The sequence below is a fragment of the Ctenopharyngodon idella genome, chromosome 3 (assembly GCF_019924925.1).
Source record: "Ctenopharyngodon idella isolate HZGC_01 chromosome 3, HZGC01, whole genome shotgun sequence".
Taxonomy (NCBI): domain Eukaryota; kingdom Metazoa; phylum Chordata; class Actinopteri; order Cypriniformes; family Xenocyprididae; genus Ctenopharyngodon; species Ctenopharyngodon idella.
In genome coordinates, this window is record NC_067222.1 from 32,112,214 (window position 1) to 32,135,220 (window position 23,007).

Consider the following 23,007-nt stretch of genomic DNA (forward strand, 5'->3'; position numbering starts at 1 on the left):
CTAGTAGTGCAAATGCCAAATGAACGTCAAAATTATATGGCTTTAATAAAAGCAGTTAATTTAATCTGACTGACAACTTAATTTAGCACCTAGTTGCAAAATAGTATCATGGAGTGGAAAACAGGACTCATTATTGATCAACAAATCTGTCCCAGGACCACACAAGTCTAGACACATTTACGAGTCAAATAATCATTAATAAAAAGAGTCAAAATTACTTACCATTTAAATCTTTATTTCTTTAAAATAACAGGATATCAAAGTTATTTGTGTTACTCTGAATACCAATACAAAAATTGAATCACTATGAATATACAGCACAGTACAAAACAAAGATATTTTCCCAATGATGAGCATTAATAAAGGGGTTTGAAGACAAGAACGCTGCAGGCAGCTTTAAGGCACACAGACATTTTGGCACTTAAAGTTTCCTCTCCTGTAGGCCCTTACCTCTAGACTAAGACAAAACAAGACACCTAAACTGACAAAAGATTTCCACATATTCAGCATGACTGGAAGAGAATGAGACGTTCTGGAAGGTTTAAGATAAACGGCACTGAATACTGCCTGATAAAAACAGTGTACAGTATACAGAATTAAATGATTCATTAAAATTAATTTAACGCACTGCTATTCTCTGTCCAGTTCGGGTCACATTCTGCAATAAATAAGATCGTCTGTATAAAGTATGTAACGATCTCATTTAATCCACATAAATACTATTCAGTTTGGATAATCTTTCCAACACAAATCCCAAACCTGTAACTCATCATCACTATGTTTTTATATGGTACTAGGGGTCCAATGAGTCAGTTTTCCTGTAATTATTTGCACAGATGTGATGAAACAAATAGCAGAAACAATGACACACCAGGTTCTCCACAATGCTGTAGGCAACTAGTATTTGTTTAGTATGTATAGATATCAGATATCCTGTAGTTTTATAACGTGGAATGGAAATTTTAAGGTGCTGCCACATCAGCTCTGGGTTCAAAAGATGACTTAGCCTTGTCTCGTATCTGTCTCGCTCAAAATTAAGCATAAATATTAAGAGAGCATTTGACAAATCACATAAAAAGGAGCGTTCTGAGCATTCTGTAAAATAACCATGGCGATTGAAGGAAGAGTGATGCTGCATGTGAAGAGCTTTTTGCACAGCTTGACCAATCAGAAACTGCCTCGTAATCAACCTCTGCACGCACAGACACAGACCTGAAGCATTAACAGAGTGAGTCAAACGCATGCAGTATATAGAGAAGCTCTTTAACAGCTGTATTTTTGCCTTCTTCGGCCCTCCAGTGCCCGTGCAGATGGCTTGAGGGTTTAAGAGCACCGTGGAGTTTCTCGGTAAAGTCATTATGTGCTTCTCTTGATGGACCTCTTCACCTCAGTCCATGGCTGATTGAAGGGGGCGGAAAGGAGCGTAAGGTAAATGGAGGGTTGGGGATTGGAGAGGAGTAAGGAACAGGGGCGGAGGGGTTGTTCATTTGAGGGCGCTAGATTTCGTGGGAGGCTGGATGGTGCACGCCGTTGGCCTGAGTGTTATTCTCGTTGAGCCGACGGACGCGGTACATCTCGTAGTGGATGCTGCTGGTGATGTCTTTAATGTTCTGCATGTGGCTTCTGCAGGACATGAGCCAATCACAGAGTTAGGATGAGGAAGCAAGCCCAACATAATGTGTAATATACAATGGGCATGCAGATATCAGTCACGTCAACACTTTCACTCATTTTCACTCAAAATGACAATTCTGTCATTATTTAATGACCCTCAAGAAAGTCCAAAACCATATGATTTATTTATATTTGTTGAACACAAAATAAGATATTCTGAAAAATGTCCCTACAACAAAAGCCAATAGGGTTCAAAACAAAATTTGGACTCTGTTGACTTTCATTGTATGGATATGGATATTTTACAATATATCTTATTTTGTGTTCCACAGAAGAAAGTCATACCAGTTTGGGATGACACGAGGGTGAGTACTTAACGACAGAAATTTCATTTTTGGGTGAACTAACCCTTTAATATCTGCTAACACTTTATTTTGATGCTCCCCACACTGGAAAAAAAACTTCTCTTACTTAGATTTTTTTTGTCTCGTTTCCAGTCCAAATATGTAAAAAATTCTAAAAATCAAGAATTTTTTTTAAGGAAAAACTCGCTTAATTTTGACTTATTTTTTTCTGAAAACAAGACAATAATTTTTACTTGTCTAGAAAATGCTTCTTGATTTAAGAATTTTTACATATTTGGACTAGAAACAAGACAAAAACTCTAAGTAAGAAAAGCATTTTTTTTGCAGTGCAATAGACATTCTACTGACTATAAGTAACTTTGCAAGTAGATGTCGACTTATTCTACTAACCCGAATCCTAACACCAAAACCTAACAGTTTACTAATGACTGGTAGTTTACATGTAGTTGCAAAGTTACTTATAGTTAGTACAATGTCTAAAGTAACCATCGAAATAAAGTGTAACCTTTTTTATTGTACGTAAGTGTGTAAGAAACAATCATGAATGTGTAGTCTTTTTAATTATGCTTAAATGGCCTTTTATTTAATTCATATTTTATTATCTGCACAAGTACAGTTTTTTTAAAACAAACTTTTAAGATTTGAAGTACACTACAAAGGCACATTCAACACAATTAAGCACATGCCTACAAGGTTATACTGTAATGCTGTTTGTTAAACCACAGGCATAGACTTAATGCACTGACCTTATGAGGAGGTCCCGCAGGTAGGCAAACTCACAGTGGGCAATATTCTCAACTACAGACACCAAAAGGCAACAGTTAAAAACAGAATGTAAAGATCACTGATTACATCAATTGGAAATTTCTTCCTCTCTAGCCATTTGGATCAAGATAAAAGCAAAGACCACTTGTTCACTAGGTAAAGCTGCTGCAGGTGTACTCAGGGGGAGGTGGACAGAGATAAGAAAACCACCCCCGTCTCTAGTAATTCCATTTAAATCGAAGAGTTTCTGAAAGATTACCATGAGAGCTTGACAAATGCCTGGATGTGAAAAAATGTTTATGAATTATAGATTATGTCAAACTCCATGAATGAAACAGAGAATGCCACCATGGAGCAGTCATCCAGTGCAGGAAATGAAAGGTTTTCAAAGAGACTTTAATAAGAGGAGTCAAGCTCGTCAAAAAGATTAAGCATAATTACAGAGTCATTTGACTCTCAAAACAGCTCACCAAAAATGAAAGAGTTTTACTGTGTGAGCAGCTAAGCACATCAACCGCCCATATACATGTAGTTACTATTGAAACAAGGTTTTATATTGCTCTATGATGGACCCTTTTCACATTTCACGGGTTCTCAGATGCGGAAGTCATCAAACTTCTATAGCGGTGAATAGGAGACGACAGCAAATACAATTTTTATATTTGCATTTGCTCTAAAAGCAAAAGAGAAAATCAAAAACAACAGCATTTCCACAAGCTTCCAAAAGAGGGGAAAAATATCGAGAGATTGATTAGAGCAGTCAGAAGAGAGAAAGGTGTCAAATTTGCCATCACTCCCTCAAGCCACTGTATTAGAACCTGTCGCAGTTGGTTTTTTGTCATATAAGGTAATATAACAAAGTATAGCGTTATAAATATGTATTATTATTATTATTTTTAAATGAAAATATAAAAAAAATACATTTGTGATAAAACAAGCTTGTGACAGCTTCTGTGGTGTAATGTTTATTATCAAAGACAATAATTAAAGGTGCAGTAGGTGATCTGGGAAATGCTAACTTTAGCCTGCTAGCATTGAAAATATACGATCCCACCCTCCCTGCAAATCACCGCCCAAAGCCACGCCTCCTCCAAAATACATGAACGCACACACACGGCTGATCTTGGCAAAGTGTCACAAGAGACGGCGTTAAACTACCTCATGTCTCAAAGCACATAACATTACAATAATAATGAACGTAAACAACTAAGAGCTTATGCCTGACTGCTGCAGATTCATTTCGGTGTTGATACTGTTGACACGGAAATGCATAATTCCAAGTCTGACTGAACAGCTCCGGTTAGAACGTCACAGGTTGCCATCTCTTTATTACGATAATTATGGCGTGAACGCAACATAAGATCGTTGTTTTGATTTGGTAGGAACTGTAAAAGGTGGCTGCTGTTTGTTTGTGGTGCTCCGTGACTGACGTCTGTCTGTATAAACTCTGCATAGCATGAAACGTATGATGTCTGCGCGTATGATGTAGACCTATGATGATTGCGCGAACAGGGTGTGTGATGGTATGTAAAACATATGCTGACAGGGCAGGAAAGACATTGTATTATTTCATTCGGACCGAATATAATGATTGGATTTATATTTTATGGTCCTACGCCTTCCACGGGTGATATACATTTATAACAATATATTTATACTGTTTAACATAGTGATTGCTATCAGGATATGAGGAGACTTTCGACCGGTATAACAAAAAAAATTTTCTGTAGAAAATCACCAATTGCACCTTTAAGACTTTAGTCTGTTTAATATGTAATGTAATACAATATAATATAACATATTATATTTATAATGTTACAAAAGATTTATATTCTACATAAAAGCTATTCTTTTGATCTTTCCATTCATCAAAGAATACTGAAGTAATATTTAATAAATATTAGCTGCAGGCACTGGAGATAAAGGCATTTTAACCGTCCAGCAGCTTGCTGACTCACAGTCAAAATGACGCACTGGTGTTCTGAGAGGGTCCTCATTTACAGAGGATAAGGCTTTCTGATGTTTGACTCATAGCTGTGTGTCTGTGGTTAATGAGCTCCCTTGATGTGCATTTGGAACATTGCTGTCTGCATAGACATCCGCTAATCACTTTCTCTCTCTATCTCTTCTCTAAATAGGTTTAGAGACCAAAGACTTACAATACCTTCAATAGTTCCCCATTTTGTTTTCCTTCCCAAGAGTCTTCTCCCATTGACCTGGTACTCCTGGTCACTTCCTACTACTGCAAAAGGAATCATCTCCTAATGGTAAAAGGAAGGAAACAGATAATATCACCATGTTTTTAATGAACTATGCATGTTTTTCTAAGTATAGTGCAAACTCACTCTTATTTTCTCATTGATTGTTCGGTCCTCCGCATCCTCATCGAACTCTTTCTGTGGATAGACGTCAATCCCATTGGCTCGAAGCTCTTCCCTGATCTACACAAAATTAAAAAGTTAAGTCCTTCAGGAGATAAGTATTTACAAAATGGATAAAGAAGAACCATGTAGTCTTTAGAAACATTGCTAATATCCAAAAATCTTTTTAATACGTCAATACGCTGCAAGACAGGAAGTGACACTAATTCTTTTTGAAAGAAACGGTTTTGGAATCTGTCAGGAGTTTTTTCCAAAACAGAGAAAGACCTATGTCTGTGTTCCAAACAGCATGTGTTCTTCCTGTAAGAGGCACGCCAGCACAAGCACAAGAGCCGTTGAGGTTGGCGAGCGTGTTTCCTTACTGCTATGTGAAACGCCACTAACAACCCCAGAACAGATGTTGCTTACCTACACTTCATCATAATATCTCAGCTTCATACCACTGCTCTAAAAATGCATAAACTAGTCCACTGTGGCTTTGTTTTTTTAGAATAATCAAAATTTTGAGACAGTCCTTGTTTTTTTGCCATTCATATTAAGTAAGCCACTATCACGTCATAAATAAAACTGCATTAGTGCTTTCACAGGGAAGCAGTGTTTCTGTAGAAGCTTTAGAGACACCATCTGTGATTTTGGAAATCTCTTAGGGAAGAAAAAGATTCAGTTCGCCAACTACAGCTAGAATAACAACATGACAGCCTGTACCAGACATCAATGCATCGGTTTGTGGCATTCGCATTATTCTACATTGTATTTTGTCTGTTATATTAAATAACTGAATCTGAATCTCTGCATAGTTAGCCATGAATTCACACAACATGCCAGACATAGAAAAAAAAAAAAAAAAAAAAGAATGTTCACAATAAAGAAAATGAATGATCGGTAACACTTATTTTACTATTTATTTTAAGGTGACGTAGTTACACGTTACTACATGTATTTACTATAGCAATAACAGTAAATTATGCATAATTACAAGTAACTAACCCTAACCCTCTAACTCTATTGTAAGTACATGTAGTTAATAAATATTACTCAGTATTTAAGTACAATTTAACTACAAATACAATGTAACTATGTCACCTTAAAATAAAGTAACCGAATGATCTTTTAAAAAGGTTTAAAAAAGTATATACACACACACACACACACACACACACACACACACACACATATATACACACACACACACACGTTCAAAAGTTTGGGATCGGTAAGATTTTTAATGTTTTTAAAAGAAGTTTTGTCTGCTCACCAGGGTTGCATTTATTTAATTAAAAATACAGTAAAAACAGTAATATTGTGAAATATTATTACAATTTAAAATAACTATTTTCTATTTGAAAATATTTTAAAATGTCATTTATTCTTGTGTTGTCAAAGCTGAATTTTCAGCATCATTACTCTAGTCTTCAGTGTCACATGATCCTTCAGAAATCAGTATGCTGATCTGACGAAACTTCTTTTAAAAACATTAAAAATCTTACCGATCCCAAACTTTTGAACGGTAGTGTGTGTGTGTGTGTATATATATATATATATATATAAAAATTATTTTATTAACAAATATCATGAATTCTTGACATTTTACTAATCTTGTCATAAAAATGACAAATGATCTGTTATTTTCAGATAATTTGCACCACGTGACTTTGATTTGAAAATTTTTCAAACATTAATAAGCAGTAAAGTGGCTTTAAAGCAATTTTTATTGTTTTTTTTAATATATTTTTTTTAATAAAAAATAACAAAAGATAGTCAAAAGGATGTCAAACTAATTATTTATTTATTTTTTACTATATTAGGACAGAGCCATCCTGACATTTTTAACTCTGAAAAGATTTTAGCAAACACTGGGTTGCCACTTTATGTTTGAATGTAATTTGTTGTCTTTTTGAATAAATCTGGACAAAGAGTCATATCATTCTAACAAAGTCATGTCGTTTTAACAAAGACCAGAATCACAGCATGAGAGTCAGTCAAATAACTGCTTATTATTCAATGGAAAAATAAGTTTAGTGGCACATAAACTTACACTCTAAACAAGAGAGCAATAACATTAAGCATTCATTTGTAGGTCAAATTTTAGCTCACCTTCTTTTTGAAGAAATCCCTCTCCTCTAGAGTCAGGGTGTCAGCCTTAGCGATGACAGGAACGATATTCACCACCTTGCTAAGACGTCTCATAAACTCCACATCCAAAGGCCTAAGACTGAGGAAATGACATAGGAGAAATAGATGTGACTGGTTGCACTTCTTAAAAGGACTATAGCAAAACCTACACTGCGGTTAAGAGGACTACACATTAACCACCAGAGGGTGAAAAATACCCAAAATACATGCTCTAAGGGTGCTTGGGGATGGAAAGATTATTCACACAGAGGTGTACGGAGATCTCTGAACGTGAAAGGGAAAAAGTGAAAATTAAAAGGCATATAGAGGTAGTTTCTTAGAACTGAACAAATCTCCTGCCAGCGTGACTGCAGCCTCTACAGCGGACTGTTTGACTCTAATTAGCCAACTTGTTCAAAGTCAGAATGCAGCTGCTGGGAGGTGACATCTGCAGTGCTGGACAGACATGAAACAGTCATCAATCATGGCAGCCCACAGAAAGGCCTGCAGCACACACTCTGGGGGCATCAGGACACAACAAATCCATGAGTGTGTGTTCAGAGTCCTTAGATCTTTTTCAAATAAAGTTGAATGGGTGGATGAATAGATGAGATTATATATATAAAATTTGATATTTTTCAAGGGAATTTTGGTAATTATTAATCTGGAATTTCTGACATTATTATTATTATTTATTGAATTCATATTTAAGTTAAGTTCAATTTATATTTAAGTTATACACAAGTACAAGTTATATAAATAGTCCAGACGTCTCTTAATATTTACTCTGCACTATCAGATGTTTGTCAGACAGAAAGCATCCCTCCTAATGTGAGTCTGGGTATCTGTCAGGATAACTGTGCATGTGTGTGTATACGCATTTCACACGTGCATTCGATATACACATTTTATTTTGAAGGTGGCTACAAATTCTCCTGTAGTATACGAGGAAGAATTCAGAATGTCTGGAGAGACTCATGCTGTCCAACAACAGCTATAAAAAAAAAAACACGAGCATACACAATGATTCTCCATCAGAGACAAACAACAGAACAGACCACCCACTTAATTTGGCACAAAGATGTTATTAGATGTAAAAAGGAAATCTGCTAATGGTAAACAGTGACTACAAATCCCTGATGTAAACAGTAGCTGCTCAGGAGGGCGAAAAATATTTCATTCTATAAAATGCTTTAATATCCCAAAGCAGCGTATACTGAAATTAAGTTTAAAAATGCTGTTTGGATTGCTAAATGTTTCTGTAAGAGCCACATTGTTAAAACCTGCCCTTCCAGCCAGAGGTCAGGCAGTAATGTGTTATACAAGGCCTTGTTAAATAAGAAGTGTGGTGACTCTACTCAACACCAATTTTACAAGCAGGTCAGCTTTTAAAGTTAAAATTATTAAACTGAAAAATGCCCAGACAATTTCTGTTTCTAAAAAAATGTTTGAGGTTTGTAAGATTTTTTTTTTTTTTAAATAAGTCTCTTATACTTACCAAGACTGCATTAAAGTAAACCGAAATAAAAATAAAGTAAAATCAGTGATGTTGTGAAATATTAAAATGATTTAAAATAACTGCTTTCTATTTTAATATATTTTAAAATGTAACTTATTCCAGTGATGGCAAAGCTGAATTTTCAGCATCATTACTCCAGGCTTCAGTGTCACATGATCCTTCATAAGTCATTCTAATAAAGTGATGCAGGTATGACGTCAGAACCCAGACGACTAATTGGCCAGTGGTTCCTTCGAGATTTTCCTATGGGATTTTATAATGGGGTTTTTCCATTTATGAGTAAAACAAAATCTGTGGTAAACAACTTGATGATACTTTGATGTTTTGTTTGCTCATAAATTGAAAAATCCCATTATAAAAACCCATAGGAAAATTTCGCAGGAACCACTGGCGGATTAGTCTTCCAGGTTCTGACGTAGTCCCTGCACCACTCCATATGCTGATTTGGTGCTCAAGAAACATTTACTATTAATATCAACGTTGAAAACAGTTGAACATCACTATTGATCATCACTTCATTCTGCAAGAGGAACAATAACGCCCTCTGGAGGCCCTGACATTCTTAACCATCCTTTTCCACCAGTTTTCCCTCTTACTGAACATAAAAATCATTAGGCTGGCCACAATTGAATAAACGCACACACGTACAAAACTTATTCATGCTAGCACAGCTGATATTAGTTACTAGACATGAGGTATATGCTGCACAAGGCTTTTGGGGTGATCCTTAAACACGGTTTGAGAATTCAAAGCACACAACTTGACATGCAAACACATATCCAGTGCATGTTAAATGGATGTTTAGGTAAATAAGGATCTGTTTCAAGTCACTTCTAAAAGTACACAGATGTATGTTTACTAACCAGTGTCCTGTGGGTGGTATAAAGTATATGCAGCAGTGCACTCGTGAGTCTGGGATCCTCTTCTTCCTGTCAATATTGATCTCTTCCTGCAAGTATTGCTCATACTGGTCATTGATGAATTTCATTATGGGTTGCCAACTGTTGAAAAGAGAGAGAGAGAAATGTAATGACACTTTTCCCTCAAGTGTCTCTAAGTGGCGCTTTTCCACTGCGTACTACTCGACTCGGCTTGGCACGGCTCGACTCGGCTTGGTTTACTTTCGGTTTGGTTTTCCACTGCAGTTAGTACCGCTTCAAAGTGGGTGGATTATATAGACCGATCGTTATAGTTGTGGCGCCTCTACTGCCGTGGATCCGTTCCTCGTCTACCAACGAGTCTGCACCTCATCTACTGACTACGATACAGCCATTTCTTTTTTCAAGTTGTTGTGCGACAGTCGTTTAAAGGAAGTCTTTTCGCGAACAAATGATACTGCAGTGGCTGTTACTGACTACTTAAATCTAGCGTGTCTCGTGTTTCAAATCCAATGACGCTGGTAGTGACGATTCTCTCTGACCAATCAGTTATCTGCAGTGTTTACACATCACATTTAGTATCAGCTCACTTGGAACACTGAACTGAGGTGGTACTATTCAAGTGAGCCTTACCATTCTGTACCGAGCCGTCCCATGCAGTGGAAAAGCGCCATTGGAGCATTTGTTTCAGAACCTGGTGTTTTCTCTCCCTTTGTTTTGGCATATGAACACGGCAATCGTGCTCGAATCCACACCAAAACAGTCGTTCTGAGATCTTGGCCCAATTGAAAATTAACTCTGGGGCGGTTTGGTTGAGATGATCTGATACAACGGACTACCGAACTAAAAGACTAAATGCTAAAAGACTACCGAACTAAAAAAAATGCTCTAAGAGTGTTTGGCACTACGCTACACTAGCTCTTAGTATTTTCCAATTGGATGTTCATAGAAGCTGAAGTGTTGATCAGCATCACTTTGATGGTTGGGGATGTTGGCATGTGGTTTTATTTTTGGGAGTTTGAATGCTGTTCTCCATCCAAGCATGGCTCCATAGATGGAGCGTGCCCAGAACAAAACTATACCGCCAACACTAGACTGTCATTTATATTTCACAGAAGAGATCCTGACCGAACTGAGCACATTTTAAAGCATATTAAAACTGGAGGTCACAAACAAACAAACGGTCTTTACCAATTCTCGTTATTGATCTGGTCGCCAAACCCTGGTGTGTCTATGACTGTCAGCTTCATTCGAACTCCTTTCTCCTCGATATCTGAAATTAAATATTTTATTGCATTCCAGTGGCAGACAACGCTTTGAAATCAAGATCATAATGGGTGAATGGCCATGCATAAATGGATGAATGACACAAATAGACAATCATGGAAAATAGAAAATCCAGCTGTGCAGCCTTACCATGACTGATGGACTTGATCTCGATGGTTTTAGGGATCTTTTCTTCAGCCGTGCCCAGGAAAGACTTACGGCTCACCTTAGACTTGAAGAGCGTGTTCATCAGTGTGGACTTCCCTAAACCACTCTGACCTGTACACATGTAGAACAATCCACATTACCAATACATTGACTAAAGGCTGCTATACACTACAATAATTTTGCCCAGATTCATTTGCAGTCTGGACGAGTCAATGCTAGTTGCCGAAAGTCAGAGCCAATCTGCAGATTTTGGGCAGTCAGAGTTTAAAGATTTTCCCTGTAGTGTGATTCCATTCCATCTGAGAAGTTTGACATTTTGAGCCAATTTTATAACATTGTTTTAATTTGTCATGCGACAATGAGGCACATGTTTCTTCATGAGATTGTTGTGTTAAGAATAACTTGAAAGTCTGGTAGTGTGTGATGCCCAGTTTTTTTTACTCTGTAACTATTTACAAAGTCAACATGTGTATAATGCCTAGTATTTTTAAAATCCCATCAGATTTCAAAAGTTGTCTACTGTGTATCAGGCTAACAAGGATTGCAAGAGAACTCGGACTGAATATACACTTCAGTGATTTTAAAAATGGCACTAAACACCTGACTAATTACTTCTCTTTAATGTTAAAGTGTAAATAAATCTATACAAAATTATCTAAAATAAGATTATAATTACAATTGGCAAATCCAGTTGTATATCCATTCGAGTACATCATTAAAGGCCCGCTGAAGTGTCTTGGAACGCGCAGCATTATTCAATGTGTTGACGTAATTTCAACTGAAACAGGAAGACAGGGCCATATATGGAACAGCCCCGCCCCTTTTTTAAAATAGCCAATAGCGTTTCGTTTATATCACAGCTCGGCCAGAGCCGTTAAACTCAGTAAAACCTCTGTTTCCTTTTAATCTCCAACTGTTTATCCTCATAATCTCCTCTATATCACTTTAAAATATAGCATTCTGTGCAGAATTTGAATGGGCCCGATACCTTTCGTGGTCTGAGCTGACTTGCTTATATCTCCTAAATGCGAATTTTGTCATTGTTTGGAACACACCAGCTTATTCATAACATTAAGGCTAACATATTCATACTAAAAGCTAAAAAACTTAAATTTTGATTTCAGGGGGACTTTAAGAAATAGAAATAGCAGGGTACAACTGTAAATCTTTCTAGAGTAGAACTGAGACCAATGAGACTCAAGAGTTCAACTTCAGTGGCTGAAACAGCTTCACAGCTTTATGGGAGGGTGGTGAAGAGAAAGCCACTGTTCAAAAATGTCACATGGCATCTCGGCTACAGTGTGCCAGAAGGCATGTGGGAGACTCTGCAGCCAGCTGGAAGAAGCTTCTATGGTTTCATAAGACCAAAATTGAGCCATTTTTTGGCTGTCAGACCAAACACCCCATTTAGAGCAAGCCAAATGCTGTCAATCATCACAAACACACCGTCCCCACTGTGAAGTGTGGTGGTGGCAGTATCATTCTGTGCGGATGAAAGAAAATGCTTGCACATCAACACAAAAGCTACATAATAATGGGTTAAAGACCAACTGCAATTGAAAATTTATGGTTAGACGTCTAACACTGACTAGAAAGGGTGTAAATACTAATGCATTCAATTATTTTGTGTTTAATAACTGCAATCAATTTTGACCAATTTCTAAATTTGACATGAAACAATGTTTTAACATATTTATGCATTTAACAGATGTTTTCATTCAAAGAGACGTACAAACAAGGAACAACACAAGAAATGTGTCATAGGAGTCAATAATATTCATAGTAAACGATGCCAAGTTTAAATTAAATTATATTAGTACACAAGCTAGAGCAAAGGTGAAATGCAGAAAAGAGGAAATTATTATTTTATTTTTAAATATATAATTTCATTTGCAGCGCATTATTCTTTTAATCACGGTCATAGAAGTAAAAAAAAAAAAAAAAAAAAATCAATGTAAACATAAAACATGAAAACTTCCAAGGAAGTTGAATATTGTTTATATGCCCGGTAGGACTTATTTATTCACAGATCACAAGTGATGCTTCCACTCAGGCTGTCCTGTGGTTTGAACGAAACTATCATTCCTTTGGTTCTTGCTAACAGGATCTTGTGTTTAGCTGTGGTTTTCTTTACCCTCCGCTAGCTCACATCCATCAGCCTTGGGTTCATCACACTGTACTAATGAGGGCCTGTTCCTTTCTGCACGGAGCAGGGCCGCTAATTTTCTCTCTCTAAACACCCTGTTATCCAATCCCACCGCTGACATTGGATTCAGATGTGCCTTCCTACCCCAGTATACTGCCTACAAAGGTAGCTTTCTGACACTTTCTTCAGGAAAATGTGATGGAATGAGAGGCAGGAGTCAGAACAAACGGGCTGCAGCTGGGAACGGGAATGCTGATCCCGAGGGTTGGCTTCCTCCGCTCTGACTGGGTTAAGTCAACAGCAGGTTTGGCCACATTGACCCAAAAGAGCCACATGTGAGAAACCAGCTGCAGACTTGCGCAAATACAGGTTCATTTTGCTGTCTTCAACAGAGCTCGTAATTATTTCCTCTTGTAAACACAATATAAATCATCAGAAGTTTAATAGAGGAACTGTGTCTTCTGGGACGCTAATGCTGGAACAGAAAAATACCACCAGGTGATCCCCTAAACACATTACTCAATACACGTCTTTCACTAATTCACATTCTTAGTTCCTCATTTCAGACTTCAACTGTCTCAAGTTATGAACCCATTTTCATATGCAAACTGTAAGACTTCGGCAACATCATATTTGTTCTGTGATCAAAAGCAAAACAACAGCATAGTTTTGGCTCTAAAATATTATTGGATGAGCCACATTTGAAGACACAGTTCCTGAAAATAACCAATATGCATGCATGCATGATTGCACGCCAGTTGCATTTTAATATTGCACCAAGCTGCTATTTTGCTTGGCAGCCATAAGCAATTTACACTTAGGCTAATGAACTGCGCTACCAGGCACAAGAATTGCTTATTGTGAACATTAATAAATGTAATATTTATTGAACGTTATTTCTTATATTGCTGCAGAGTGCAGACACTGCAAAAATCTTGTGGCCTCTTGTGGCTTATTGCCAATTAGTTGTGTTTATAATGCAAAGATCACTATCATAGCTCATCACACTTGGGTTTAAGGGTTTGTTCAACTTGAATTGACTGATTTGATGAATGATAAATAAGAGTGAAAATAATCACACAGACTAATCTAGGGACTAGAGTATCATAGACACTTGGCATTGGGCTGTTCTAACTTTGCTCAATTAGAAACACTACAGCAATCACCCTGAACAACAGAGCAACATTGTAGCAATGTGCTAAAAACACTCAGAATACCTCAAAAACAGCATAGCAACTAGTGTTGTCAAAAGTACCGTTACTTCGGTACTCAAATTTTGAAAATGTGATGATAGTACCGGTACCAGTAGTACCAAGAATACGGGTATATTCGGTACCCACTGATAGGGCTGTGCCAGTATTTACTTGAATATGACACGAGTGAAGCACAAAGCTTTGTTTACAAAAGGAATAATAGGTTAGCAATTAAATGTGACATCGCAGCCATGGAAACATTTTGGTTCATGCCGAATGAGAGAGGTACGTGAGTCCATACATTTAAGCTTTGTATTCTGTTTTGCGAATTGCGATCTGATCACCCGATTAGCAGAGAATTGAACAATATTCCATCAGTTATTCCACTGAACATGGAATCTCTGTTTCTTTTCCCAAATCTTCACTCACGCAGGGGATTATAACGTTTCTTCCTTTCGTTCGCTTTTAGGCCTATTATAGGCTATTCGCATTCTTTACTGAGGTAAAGTAGAAAAAACACAGTAGAACAGAAACCTTTTTGCTTGCACATCAGTTTCTATTTAACACAGTTTGTGCTTGTTATTAGACTTCATAAGGCACATCAAGTTTATTTGTATAGCGTGTTTCACACACGCTGGTGATTTTTACTTTCGCTTTCGCTGGCAGCGCTAAATCAAATATAGCCTGAATGTCTGAAGATAAAACTCGCTCTTCAGACCTTTTACAACAAGTGTCAGTTCCTTGTAACATCAGGAGATAACATGAAGATATTATTAAAGCGAAATGGTCTCTTTCCTGCTCGTGTCCCTCATCCCTCTCAAAGCGCAGAACGGCTGTATGACGCATCTTTGTGTAGAAATAAAAAACTAATGTTTTTTTAAAAAAATAATATTTAACTTTCTTATTATTTAGGTTACCATTATTTACCGATATTTATTTAATAGTTTTACAGGCTGTAGTGTGTCGTTTCACTCAAGGAATAGCTAAAATAAACACGCACGTCTGTTACAAAATGGATGTTTGAGCATTTATTTATTTTTTTATATTTCAAAATTTATTTCATTGAGCTCCAAATATTTATATGTATGATTACCATATTTAATATGTTTTTAAAATAGGCTATATAAAATAGTTAAATAGTTCCAACAGATTTTGCTGTGGTACCGAAATTGGTACAACTGTAAAATTTTTATGATTAAATTTTTGTTAATAGCAACACCCTGGCAACTATTAATACAGTGGCGGCAACTTCTGCACAGGTAAGCATTTTTCAGTTTCTTGAGGAAATGTGAATGTATTGTTGACTATTACCATTTCTCTCAACATAAGCTAACAACAAATTACACATTAACCCCCAGTTACACAGACAAGGCTTAAGCCCAGTCCCAGAGTATTTTTGAGCTGTTTTAAAGGGGTCCTATTATGCCCTTTTACAAAGTCTTGATTTTGTTTTTGGGGTGTACTAGAATATGCTTTCTTGCTTGATTCTTCAAAAAACACATTATTTTTCACTTATTTTATATTATTACACCACCTCTCTCCCCAGCCTGGCTCGAACACGCCATTTAGTGCCTGTTTCGATGAAGCCCCTCCTTCTGAAATACGAAATGTGCTGTGATTGGTTAGCTGGCCCACTGTGTTGTGACTGGCACTGCTTAGTGTGCGTTCAGGAAATGTCACGCCCCTTACCATAACAGTGAGCTCTACTACGACGTAAATATTAGGGATGGCATCAATTTCAAACCAATTCAAGCCTAATTCAGACTTAAGAATGTTAACAAACAAGAGGATTGTGCAGAACAGATTTCATTCACGGACTTTGCGAGCATGCATTTCACAGGACGTTTCAGAGTGGTATTTTTTTTTGTAATTTTCTTATACATTTTAGATACTTTGCTGTACACCATTTAATCATGATATCTGTCTGGAAACTATGGTAATACAAACAGTAATCGATCACAAAACCATTGTTAATTTTCCTAAGGGGCGGTGAACAGCCATACAAAAGCTACAGTAAACCGAATATCAGTATATCAACACTAATCTAGGCTAGCAGGTGAGCGGAGGCAATGCTTTGCCCTTTGTTTACATTGTAGCAACAACATAAAACTTATAATTGGAACTATTAATAGAAAACACAACTACAAATAATAAGACACACAAGTTGTGATCCACAAACAACAGATTGTCCCGACAAAGAGTGAACTGCTCCATTTCAGGAGAAGCTTTTGTGCGTAGCCTGTATTGTACTCTCATATTCCATAGGCGGGATTATTTAAATGAGTAACATTGTGACTTCACAAAACCTGAGGAAAACATGTTGTAGTCCAAATAAGCCGTTTGTTGTAGTTCTTGGAAAGTGGATTCTGTTAAATAAAATATCTCCCTTTGGAGTGGACTTTGAGCTTTGTAACCTTGCAGATCTTTTTTATGCTCAAACAGCAACATTACACATTAACTAAAGTTGAAAAAGTGAAAAAGCATAATAGGACCCCTTTACTTGAAAGCAACTTGCACTGACATATCTTAGCACTGTTTTGTCTCAAGATGCACACCAGTAATGTTTTTTTCTAGGGCACGTTTATAAAAGCTACTTGAATGTCCTAACTGAATTAAGACCTAATCCTGGCTTAATCTAAACGTCTGTGAAACCAGGCCTACATGCACTAGAAGAACGATCATGTGATCAGTGAGTGATCTGTGAATGTCAGTTCATGAGTGTCAGTTTAATTACTGTAGGTGTTATTCTTTCACTTCTGCAGATGTGAATCTAATTAAGCTCATTAACATTAACACTGCATCTAACGGACTAAAACACAAACGTTGATACCCTGCAATAGCACAGGCCTCATGATCCATGAGGGGGAAAAAAAACATGAACAAGCGCACACAGGCAAAAAAAAAAAAAAAAAATTACACTAACATGTAAGAACGAACATAAAAATGCACATGGAATAACACAAAGTCTGACTTGTGCCATTTAACTGAGCATTGCTTATGAAAGCCTGCATGTATTTGCTTTGCGTAGGTGTGTGGTTGGAAGTGTTATGGAAAATTGAAGCGTTGATTACCAGATGCTTGTTTTATTAAAGGTTGAAGTAATTAAATGCTTCTCCCTACAATTAGAATTTATGGCACTTTCACTTATTTATTTTTAAAAACAGTCTCACCAAATGCCTAAATTACAGAGCTCTTTTAATAGCAAAGCTATTATTAAAATTACCAATGTTGGGGGAAAAAAACTCACAAAATGTTAGACTTTAAAATGTCTGAAATAAAGCTTTTGAGTTATGAGGAAAAATTAAATGCCTACTGCTTCAGTATCACATAACAGTCCAACTATTTAATTTAAATGACTAATATCTTCTAGATCAACACTTGAAATGTTGACTCACCCACTACCATGATGTTGAGCTCAAAGCCCTGTTTCATGGCCTTCCTCCTCATCTGCTCCAGGATGGCATCGATGCCCACGTAGCTGAAGTCCACGCTGGGTTTCTCCAAGCACATGGCTGGGGGCATCTCTGATATAACAGACTCTGCCATGATGCTACTGCTGCTGCTGCTACTGCTGCTGTAGCTGGAAATGACCTCTGACCCTGAGGACATGAAGAGGAGATACAATGAGGAGCCACATATCATGGGGTCTGCAGCAGTCAACAGCATTTATACTACAAAGGTATTTGATAAGCTGAATCAGATACAGATACTCTTAGAGAGAATGTGCTTCTACACAGCTGGACTATAGACATAATAAACAGGGAACTCATCTCCAGCCAGCTAGCACATTTTTACTTCTCGATTTATTTAAATATCCATTTATTTGAGGCTTATTATTGGACCAAAAATGTTCTCATCTCTCTTCCAATGCACCCATCATGTGAAAGAGCCTCTCTCTACACATCTCTACTGACATTATTTAGAGTACAATCTTATGACCCCTCAGTGATCGGTTGGGATCTCACTGGACCACAACAGAAGCCAAGGCGCATTGTGTATAGATTATGATCAGATTGCTGAAACCACATTTGATCTGGGACATATTTTGACAACATTTCAATGAAGATGTAAATGCAAATGCATTCAGCTATGCAAGGAATACGTAATAAGGTTGCGCTGATAAATCACATCACAAAATCTGAGAAATCACTTGGAATGCCTGAGGAGTTGTAATGAAAGGAAATGGCAGAAAGAATTTTGAATGCATTCTTTCTATGTTTTTAAAGTTCGGTAAATGACAGACATGTTTCAGTTAAAGGTGCAATATGTAAAAATTGTCCGCTAGAGGTCGCTAGAGGCCTATTCAAAACAAAGGCGTAGCTTGATGATACCAAGTTAAGCCCAGTCCCAGAGTATTTTTGAGCTGTTTTAAAGGGGTCCTATTATGCCCTTTTACAAAGTCTTGATTTTGTTTTTAGGGTGTACTAGAATATGCTTTCTTGCTTGATTCTTCAAAAAACACATTATTTTTCACTTATTTTATATTATTACAACACCTCTCTCCCCAGCCTGGCTCGAACACGCCATTTAGTGCCTGTTTCGATGAAGCCCCTCCTTCTGAGCGCGGAATCTTGGGACATGTTGTCTTCTCCTCAACGGACGTTGCAAAAGAATAGGGATAGGACTCGGGAAGAAATCATGTACATGGATGCGATTATTAACGTTATTGTAGTATGAAGCAGAGCAGGACGAGTGTTGTGGGAGCTGAACGAGGCCACTGTAGCGATTGCGCAACACATGCCCCGCGAGCAGCAGAACTTTTATTATGCCACAGTTGCCGGTGCCGCTTCCGCTTTTCCGGTCATGAGTATGAGGTAACGCAGATCTGTTTATCATATTAGATACATTTGAGAGTGCTGAAAATGATGTTATAACATTACTCTGTGCGTTCGCTCGGTGGCTGCTGTGAGACACTGTTGCACACTGCAGTAAGATAGATCGATTTTGAATATCATATTAAATGCTGGATGGCTTGTGTTGACAAATGGCATGCAATTCATTTTAAAACGTATTGTATGATGGAGAAAATTCTGTATTACTGTTACTAAAAATAAAGCTGCATTTGATTATGCTATGTTAGCTACTTCACAAAATAGTGTTTTTCTCTGAGGCATGGTAAAGCATGGTACTCGCAAAAAAAATCAAGAAAATTAGATTTAAACAATAAGACTAAACGTGTTGAGCTATGTAACAGCAATTAGTTTTCTGTCTATAAATATATCAAAACAGTTGTTGCCTTGTCTATTAAAAAGCATAATATATTAAAGTGTCTTTGGTGTTTACATGGTTTCTACAAAATAAAACCGGAAACCGAGGCAGACCGAGGGTAACGCGGGTATGACGCAATTGACAGGCGACTCCTCACATGTCCCGGAGCCTTGGTTAAAATTGCAATTTTCTCACGATTTACAAATAGTTAGAAATATTTGGGATATTGTAAGTACTCAAGTGAACAAAATATATAACATTGGCCTAGTGGTTTTTGGATATTTTACTCCAAAAATATTACATATTGGACCTTTAACACAAGAATGATCAGATCTCCATCCAATCATGCTGCAGACACATGAAGAAGCTGTAAAAAAAATATCTAGATACTATCTGGATAAGAAATGCATGTCAATTCCAGGTGAAAGGGCACCACAATGACAGTTGCTAATCTAAGTAATGTTTCAATACATACAATTTAAACCAAAATCATTTCAATTTACCAATTTAAATGTTGAGTTCCCCCCATACACCAAAATTATGTAACATGGGACATCCCCAAGATAATTCACAAGAATTAGATAAGAAATACCTGATGTCTAAAACAAAACTCCCACCAGACTCTTTCATGATAAAAAGACACAAAACACTTTCTTTGTGTGAGAAACTCCCATATTCGGTGATCAGATACTCATGTAGTGATCAAAACACAATGCTAGCAGTGAAAGACAACAACACAAGACATTTGTATAACTTTTCTTTTAAGCATAAGGTGCAACAAAACTTCAACAAAAGTCAATGGAGCCCTAGAGTGCACCTCTTCAGCGGGCCCCATCACAAAGCCTACAGCCCCATAGCGAGCCCCATGGATCAGCGAGTCCTTCCAGAAGACAAAGCAGTTAAAAATTCTTCAAGTCGGTAACCTGATCCACTGGCAGCTTCTCAGGGCTCAGTACAGTTATTCAGAAAGCCTGTCGGCTCCTCTCCACCCTGTCAGGGCGCCGAGCCAACAAACCCACAGCCACTGGATTCCTCGCTTCACAAAAGACCCGCTCTTCCCCAGAGACTCTCCAATGTTACATTACATTACAGGTACGCTAGGGCAACAGGCAGCACAGAAACTTGTTTTGAAAAGTAACTGATGCGTCTAGAATGTGTTCACAGTTCAGAGGATGACAAACATCTCTTACTACTCACTGGTTCAGTCTTATGTCTCTTCTTGACTGTGATGAGGTGATGAAAGAGAAGAGCATCTCTTACAACACAGAGAATAGACAACCAACTACTCAAGTTACATATTACATAAAGTATGTGTATTAATACGATACAGATTTTGAAATTCTATACTTTTTTGTTTACATAAACAATTAAATATAAATAATTATAAAATAACATACTAAAAAATAAAATTTAGATGCACAAATATTACCATTCTGCCCAATAAGATTTTAAAATTCTAGGCTTTTTTGTCTTTAAAAATAAATGTCTAAATAACTAAATAATACCTAAAGAAATGTGTGAATGAATATAAATAATTATAAAATAAAACAATAACATTATAAATGTACAGTACGGAAAATAGAAGTTCACTTTCAGATTTGCCAAAATTTATATTTAACAGCGTTGTTAAATTATTAGTGTTTTTAAAGATTAAATTTAAGCGAGTGTTACATGATGGCAAAGGTAATCTCTACATGTAAAAATATGTAAATACAAATAAATATCCAATATGAACAGACACTGATAAATAAAAATCTCTAATACCATATAATAACGGATATGAGACCAATAAATCATTCTATCCAGTATCTTTAGTCAAATATATCAAGGTACAAATATGCTGACAGGATTGCACTCTTGAGCTTCCTTTTGTCAGCGTAGCCTGGAAACACAAACCCATAAAGCCAGGAGGAACAACTAAAACACCCTTTGTGCATGGAAAGAGGCGAAAAGGGAGCTCCATACACCTCTTAACAACACTCTCACTCTTACTTGTGTTCAAACAGCTGAGTTAGCTCTCTCTGCTCTGATTAAGTATTCTGAGAACAGATGGCAGGCATGCGGCAACAACACTTTTCCTATGAAGAAGGCTGTTTGAATAGAGAGTCATATTTCCATACCACACTGTTTATACTGCAGTTACACTGCAGCCGGTGAGGAGACGCACAAAGCTTCCACCTCTAATGGCCAACAGACCACTTCCTCAATTCATTTAAAACCATTTGCGTCCCCCTTCTCCTTTCTATTTAGCCAGGTTAAGGCAAGAATCAGCTTCTTCACATTCCACTGCTTGGTATCCGCCCCAACATCCCCCTCCTGGGTAAATATAAATTAATAAATGCAGAGATGGAAAGAGCACTTTGTGGTGGACTTCACAATGAGCCTGACATGAAGGTGTGCTGAAAAGTCATCTCTAGCCCCTTTTTTGCCATTCTCAACAGAGATTAAAGTGATACAAAGCAGCATCAAAATGGCCCATGCTGACTTCAGTCAAGGCCAATGTATTAAAAAAACAGAAGACAAACAGTTAGCTGAACAGTATGTAGGTCTACTCCAGATTCAAAGGAAATGATCTAATATACACTACAACAGGCATTTAAAAAAAAAAAAAAGAAATCATTCCAGGTAGATGCTGGAAGATGTCCATGCATAGTCTATACTTCTGTATCGAAACTACACCGTAGGCTGCGTCTAGTGTGCGTAGCCTACGGCGCAGCCTGACGTGCACCTCTCCAAAAATGTAATAACACGTCAATTCTACGTGGACCACAAGCGCTGTGATTGGTCTGGTAGAACCTCTCCCTGCATTTGTAATTGCACATCGATGCAGACAAGGATACACAAGTATAAATGAAAACCGATGCGTAGCCTACGGCGTAGGCCTGAAAAAGAAGTATAAATTAGCCTTTAACCTCAGATGTCACACCCACGGATCATTGGCTGAACGTCTTATGCATAAGTCACACAAAATGGGAAACACTTCGGGAGATTTGAAGTCGTCATCTGATTGGTTGAATTCTACAGGATTTTCGGAAGACGTGTGTGTCGCGTTCTTTCACAGTCCACCTGAAAACTAAATGCTGAATTTTCAAAAGTATGTAAAGTTCGCGGTGCCATTGTTGCATTAAACTTACACAACATTTTTAAATTAATTATTTATTAGCTGCATGCTGGTCTGTTATCATAGGGACATCGACTTATATTTACGTTCCTAAACATGACGCGGAACAAAACAAACGTTCTCTTGGGCGGTCCTTGGCCAATGAAAGCTGTGATAGAGTCCAGACCTTCTGCCGTCAGTCTGAAGTTCTGGCTACACAAGACTAGTCCATGTGAAACTTCTGAGGAACCTTTTCCACTGACAGGGTGCCGTCCGTTGAAAAAAGGCAGTT

General features: G+C 37.3%; 1 protein-coding gene across 6 annotated transcripts in view; it reads right to left on the bottom strand.

The window, feature by feature from the left end:
- Positions 1-214: 214 nt before the first annotated feature.
- The window catches only part of septin9a (septin 9a), a 93,281-nt gene continuing 70,488 nt past the window's right edge, over positions 215-23,007 (bottom strand). For all 6 annotated transcript variants that reach the window (XM_051889756.1, XM_051889759.1, XM_051889757.1 and 3 more), the window contains 9 exons: positions 17,803-18,006; positions 11,051-11,179; positions 10,826-10,907; positions 9,620-9,757; positions 7,220-7,337; positions 5,090-5,185; positions 4,909-5,005; positions 2,726-2,777; positions 215-1,623 (listed from right to left, as the gene is read on the bottom strand). In XM_051889756.1, coding sequence (XP_051745716.1) covers positions 1,497-1,623; positions 2,726-2,777; positions 4,909-5,005; positions 5,090-5,185; positions 7,220-7,337; positions 9,620-9,757; positions 10,826-10,907; positions 11,051-11,179; positions 17,803-18,006 — 1,043 coding nt within the window. In that variant the 3' untranslated portion in view covers positions 215-1,496. The remainder of the gene's footprint in view (positions 1,624-2,725; positions 2,778-4,908; positions 5,006-5,089; positions 5,186-7,219; positions 7,338-9,619; positions 9,758-10,825; positions 10,908-11,050; positions 11,180-17,802; positions 18,007-23,007) is intronic.